The following is a 6,419-nucleotide window of genomic DNA, read 5'->3' as shown; positions in this document are numbered from 1 at the left end:
TGTGTGTGTGTGTGTATACATAACACAGACACCAGCGTGGTGATATCCAGAGGGAAAGGGAGTCAGGGGCTAGGCGGAAGTGGGCCAAGGAGGGGGTGGGGAGTGGAGTGAGGGGGTGGGGGTGGGGGTAGGGGGGTGCGGGGTCGGAGAATGGGGGCAGAAAGAGACTTTGGGGCGATTTGGGAGCATGATGCAACGTGTATGATGTTTTATTGAGTTGTACACTTGAAACCTGTATGGTTTTGTGAACCAACGTCACCCTAATAAATTCAATTAAAAAAAATCCTTATTCATACTGTGGCTTGGAGCCACACTTTCAAATCCATTATTTTTTCAAGCAGGCGAGGACAGCGGAGGGAGGAGCGCGGGGCTGGCGGCGGCGCGAGAAGCAGGGAGGGAGGCGCGGAGGGCGGGCGCGGTGAAGTCCCCAGCGAGCGTGGGAACACATGCCCACCCTCTCGTGGCGAGCGGGGACACGGACCCAGGCGCGGGGACGGTGGCGGGCGTGGCGTGGCGGGGCGGGCCCGGGAGGCCTGGGCTCGGGCTCCGGGTCTCGGCGGAACCCGAGGGAACGTGGACTCCAGTCCACGAATCCGGAGGACTCGCGTCAGCGTCTCGGCGTTGGGGCGGGGAGGCGGGCGCGGGCGCGGGCGCGGGCGCGGGCGCGTGCGCGGCGGGCGCGGGCCGGGGAGCGGGTGTGCGGCGGCGGGAGCTCGGGAGCGCGCGGCAGGCAGCCTGGGCGGTGGGTCCTGCTGGTGACGGAGGCAGTGCAGGGTCCTGATTGTGACCGCAGTGGCTGTTCCAGACGCCGGCGGCGGCGGCGGCGGCGGCGGCCCCGCGGCGCGCGCGATGTGGCCCCTGGTGGGGCTGCTGCTGCTGGGCTCGGCGTGCTGCGGTGAGTGGCCCCTCGGTGCTGGCTCTGCGGCTGGCCGCCTGCGCCGCACCTCCGCGGGCGTGGGGGCTGGCCCGGGCTCCCTGGAGAGGGTGGCGGGGTGCGGGACGCGCGGGCCCTGCCCGGCGGGTGCGGACGTGGGAGGGCCCCGCGGGTGATCAGGCGCCCCCTTCCTCCCTTTCTTCCCTCCTCTTCGTCTTTCCCTGGGTAGCCAGCGGGGCTCACCGCCTTCCCCCGTCCTCCGCCTCCAGACGCGCAGACCGAGGAAGGCTCCGAACCGTGCGCCTCGCGCAGAAATTAGCTGGAGAGAGAAAGGGCGAGCTCGGAGGCGAGTGGGTGGCAGCCGTTAGGGTGCCCCCTCTTTCGCACCCCTCTTCCCTCCTCAGTGCTTAAATGCACCGGGGATAGAGCGGGGAGAGTGGCAGAGCCCTGGCCTCTTGCGCTGTAAGTGCGCATTTTGGCGAAGTCTGCAAGACGGGTTTTTTGTGTTTTTTTTTTGTTTTTTTTTTTCCCCTCTTTGCTCTCCCACATGAACATAGGAGTTAAGGGGAAAGAACGGATATAGTTAAGTTTTATTTCCAACCCACCATGTAATCAAAAGGATCTTCTGGCCGCCTTTTTTTTTTTTTTTAATTTTTTATTTATTTATGAAACCCTAGAAATAGGCTTCCTGAAAACTCGCGCTACCTCCACGCCCCACCAACCCGTTTAATACCGTCCAAATTGCACATTCAAGTTTCCCCACTGTGTTTGGGGAACGGGTTAACAGTAATGCAGATTTCGCTTGAAAATGAAGACAGCAACTCCTAGTCAAAACATATTTGCAGCTAAGTGGGATTTGATGTTTTTCCAAGCCAAAGGCGTTTTGGCCCCAAGCTTTTGAAACCTATTTGGTGGTGGTTGTTTTTCAAAAACGTGTGCTTCGTAAAAACTGAGGAAGGAATGGGATTTTTTTTTTTTTTTTTTTTGTGGCTCTATAAGCAGTGCCTGTCACATTGCACATCTATAGAGCCTTTTGTGAACTTTTCCTAAGATTCAAATCGAGTTTGAGTAACAGTAGCAATTGTTATATTTAGTTGTAGAAAGCTAAATTAGCATCAGAACAGCCTCACTGTGCGGTTCCTAAAGGTTTGTGACTTCAGCTATTTTCAGGATGCTCTCTTAAGACCAGGCTTACCACTTTCCCCACCCTCCTCGTATATCCTGGGATGCTGGACATGTTAATAATCACTATATCTATTATTTAAAGGGTTGATATTAGATAAAGTAGTGTTCCCTGTCATTGTCGTCGATGGCTTGTTGCTGTTACTGTCAAAATAGCTAAAATAATACTGCTTTCAGAAATTTGTTTTTGATAAGAAAGCATATTGAACCAGAATCTAAACTTGTGATAAAATGTCACTAATTCATACTGTAGGCATCAAAAGCTATACTGGAGAATAAAAATTATAAATCATGTACTGTTTTAAAAACAAGGTTCCTGTTTTCAAGTAGGTTAGAAAGAACGGCTAGAATGGTACTTCGGGGGATGGGAATTCTCTTTCGGCCTCCTTTAGCAATAGTTAAGATCATGTATAATTAGCACTCATTTATCTATAATATTAATGTGCTCAAGTCCCTATGGAGTCATAGGATTCAGAATTTATGGTATTTTATTGTACTTAGTTAATAATCTGATTTTAAAAAACCAGCATAGAGACATTATGCATTTGAATTCTGTTAAGTGTTGAATGTAAACCAATGGATTTTTGTGTGTTTAATATTTAGTTTTAAAAGGGCATGTGTGAAGAGATGCGAACAGTTTTAGAACACAAGTGGTTATAAACCAGGGTATTGGAGAGACAGAATTTAGAATCTAGAATGAGTAAGAAAGTCTGTGGATTTGTGTGTTCATTTGTCTTTAAACATCGATTTTGCTTCCAGTTTCACTTATAAATTACTGGTAATGAAGGCCGTTTCCTGGTAGCCGCTACAGTTTTGGTTGCCTCAGTGGTCTTGACAAACTGGGAAATAAAACCTTACTCAAATAATGACAGTATATGATCTGTCAGTAGTCGAATGACTTTCCAAAGTGAATTTTAAAAATCAAGGGTGCACATGATTAAAAAACATGTTAATTGGGCAAGGCTAGTAGTAATTTGGCTTGCTTAAAAGAAAATGTTTTCTCCTAAAAAATATATTTGAAACACAAGTTGCCATTTTAAGGAAGTAACTGCCTATTTAAAAGTACTTATTTACGGGGCTGCCCCAGCAGTCTAGAGGCAGTGTGTTAAAGCATTATACTAAATGCCTACCATTAGGACATTTGCTCATGCTGTCATCTATATTTTGGCAGATGTTTTATCTTTGCCACTGAGTTGTTAATGGAGATTTGAAAGGCTAGATTCTGAAGATGAAAAATAGGTGTGTTTCTTCAAAACTGATAAATATTCTAAATCCAAAATTACCACTCATATTATTAAAACGAATTTTGTATTCCTTAATGTCAATTCAGCTATTGCTAGTATAAGCGTTGCTTTTAATACATTAATGTTATTTTTGTGACACAATTTTTATAAAGCCATTTACCCATATTTTAAGTTTTTGCTGTTACAGCTTTTTATAAAAGATTTAAAAATTCTATGTTTTTATATCTTGTGTCTTAGCCTAATATAATGCACTCTTGGGTGGTCATAAAGCTACTTTCACTTGTACTAATGCAGGTGTTTTTTTTCTATGATAAAAGAACAAGAATAATAGTGTAGGATCAATTTTGCTGAACTCATTGTAATACTAAACTAAGAAATATAAAGAACTCAGGCAATTTGACTCTGACAGACCTAGACTAAAACAACAGAACCTGGACTTTCCCTCTGTGTGGTTATGGGGAGGTGAAACAGGAATTAGAGGCAACACCCTCCTTTACTTCATTCCATATCCATGGACCAGTTGTATCTGACTCAGAACCTGGACATCCCCAGGGTTTGAGAATATTTGTGCATATTTGAATAGGTATCACACTTATGTGTTAAAAGACAGGGTAGGGAATTTGGCAAGGTGCAGGGTCTGTCAAAATTGCTTTTCCTGTTTCAAGCCAAGTATGAGCCCTTGCTATGCTCTGAGCACTTTGCAAGGCCTTCTTGGACTTAGAGACAAATTTCAGGCTCTATGCCTCTTAATAACGTAAAATGTAGTTTATAGATAGTAGGGATTTTTGGTTTCAATCCTTCAGTGGTACTTAATATATTTTAGGTGCTTAATCAGGCCTTAATTCTGGATGTTGCTGACTTTAAACTGCCCTCGCCTTATAAGTCTAGGCCAACCACTTCAGTTCTTGTAAGGCCCCTTTACAATCTAGTGGGGGACTACTTTGAGTCAGAACTAAACACTTTGTGGCCATCCCCACTTAACCCAAGGCCTTATTGGATCTTTATTGAGGACAGATCTGACTAAAGCCTCATTTTTGACCCTAGTTCTAGCCCAATTCAGTTTGAGGCTCTGGTTTTCATACCAGGGTCAAAGTCTGATGGCAAAAAGGATTCATTTCTAGCAGGTACCTTTACTCATGAGCTTTGTTTCCTTTACCTTAGTGACTGCTGGGACTTCTTACCCCGTTCCTGAACATCCATCCCCAAGTAGATAATTAACTCCCCACTCTAAGCTCTCTCCACTTCCCTCCCACCATTTCTAAACTTATCTATAATATCTTAGGCAACCTTCATCTCTTTCTCCTTTCTCACCCAGTTTCAGAAGTATACCTGTTCACTGTTTTTTTAAGGAAAAAATTACCTGTCTACAGCTCTTTCACTTCCACCACCTTGGAGACCTACCCAATCCATTTAATTCTTCAGTCTTGTATCTCAGGTCTTCCCTTTTCCGTTGGTTCTTTCACCTTAGCTTGCAGACATGCCTTAAGTTTTACCCCATATTAAAAACAAACAATAAATAAATAAAAGCAAACAAGCAAGAAGAACCCAAAAATATCCTGCCCTTGTCGTCTCCGCACTCCTTCCACTGATCGCCTTCTGTCTGCTCCTTTAGACTGCCAAAGTTCTTGAAAAAGTATCTTGCCTCTCCTTTCTCCCCTCCCATTTACTTGCCAAATACAGTCTGACTTCTGAGCCCACTAGTCTGTTGACAGTGCGGCAGATAAAGAAGCTAATGATGTAATTTTTAATCCGGAGGCTATTTGTACTTCTCCCACTTAACATCTTTTTTGTCCATATCAAGACCCTTTCTTGGTGTCTACAGTGGAGTTCTCTGTTTCTCACTTCCTTAGTTTGTTCCTTTTTAACTGTTTGTTTCATTAACATTGGAATTCTCCAACATTTAATTCTCTGGTGTCTGCTCTCTTGCTTTATAAGGACTGTCTTGGGCAATCTTGTGTATGCTCATGATTTTAATTATCAGCTATAGTCTTGGTGATTCCCAAGTCTTTGTAGCTCCAGCCTTTCTCCTTAAATCTGGATCCACCTATCCTGGGATCTACTGGATATCTTCATTTCATTGTACCACAGATACTTTAATACTCAGCCTATTAAATATTAAAAAGATACTCCCCCTGCATCTCCTAAATCTCTTTATAGTTAAGTCCACAGTCTAACTGGTTACACACACTATTTTGGTTAACAACTTTCATTTTTCTCCCCACATGTCCCACGTCTGACTTACGTTGACTTTATTTCTTTGTTTTTTTTTGCTATAATTTTTGTCCTCTCCAGTTGTCGTTTACCTGGACTGTTGTAGTGATCTCTGAATGGACCTCCCAGCCTCACCACCATGCCTGCCCTCAGTTCACCGTACACATTGCCGTAGTATTTTTTTTAGATGCAAGTGAATCTGAGTGGTTCACTATTGCTTGTTTTATCAAGTCCAAACTCCTCAGAGTTATATTTAAGGAAGCCTTTCAGTATTTCTTAATGATCTTTTCTAGTCCCCTTTTCTAGAGCTCACCTGAATAATCTGCTTCCAGTTATTAATTTTCTTCATTCCTCTGTACATGTTACTACTCTGCCTGGAAGGCCCTTTCTTTTCCATAACATTCCTACTCATCCTTCAAGACCCAGTTTAGACATCACCCTCTAAGAAGATCATTCTTTATATTCATGTAATTTTTAAAAAATATATCTTTATTGATTTCAGAGAGAGGAAGACAGAGGAAGAGGGAGAGATAGAAACATCAATGATGAGAGACTCCTCACTGATTAACTGCCTCTTGCATTTTCCCTGCTGGTGATCGAGCCTGAAACCTGGGCATGTGCCCTGACCGGGAATCGAACCTTGATCTCCTGGATCCTAGGTCGATGCTCAACTGCTGAGCCAGGCCCAACCGGGCTCATGTAATTTTTTAAGGAACTCTCCCACCTCACCTGCAATTGACTTGAGATTTTCCATTGAAATATGTAGCTTCATGATTCCATAATCAGGTCTAAAAAAGTAAGAAGAAGTGGAGAATTCTCTTTTGAAATATGGGAGAGGAGTGAATTCTCTCTGATATAATTTTTAGATATTCCTTTCTTAGGAATTTATACTTTAAATTTTTTACATT

General features: G+C 44.0%; 1 protein-coding gene across 4 annotated transcripts in view; it reads left to right on the top strand.

Moving 5' to 3' along the window:
- The first annotated feature begins 800 nt into the window (after window positions 1-800).
- The window catches only part of CD47 (CD47 molecule), a 45,083-nt gene continuing 39,464 nt past the window's right edge, over window positions 801-6,419 (top strand). For all 4 annotated transcript variants that reach the window (XM_087818141.1, XM_087818140.1, XM_087818139.1 and 1 more), the window contains exon 1: window positions 801-895. In XM_087818141.1, coding sequence (XP_087674267.1) covers window positions 850-895 — 46 coding nt within the window. In that variant the 5' untranslated portion in view covers window positions 801-849. The remainder of the gene's footprint in view (window positions 896-6,419) is intronic.

The sequence above is a fragment of the Miniopterus natalensis genome, chromosome 6, assembly GCF_054644295.1.
Source record: "Miniopterus natalensis isolate mMinNat1 chromosome 6, mMinNat1.hap1, whole genome shotgun sequence".
Taxonomy (NCBI): Eukaryota; Metazoa; Chordata; class Mammalia; order Chiroptera; family Miniopteridae; genus Miniopterus; species Miniopterus natalensis.
The sequence above is the reverse complement of the archived record's forward strand: the minus strand, read 5'-3'. Positions and strand labels throughout refer to the sequence as shown.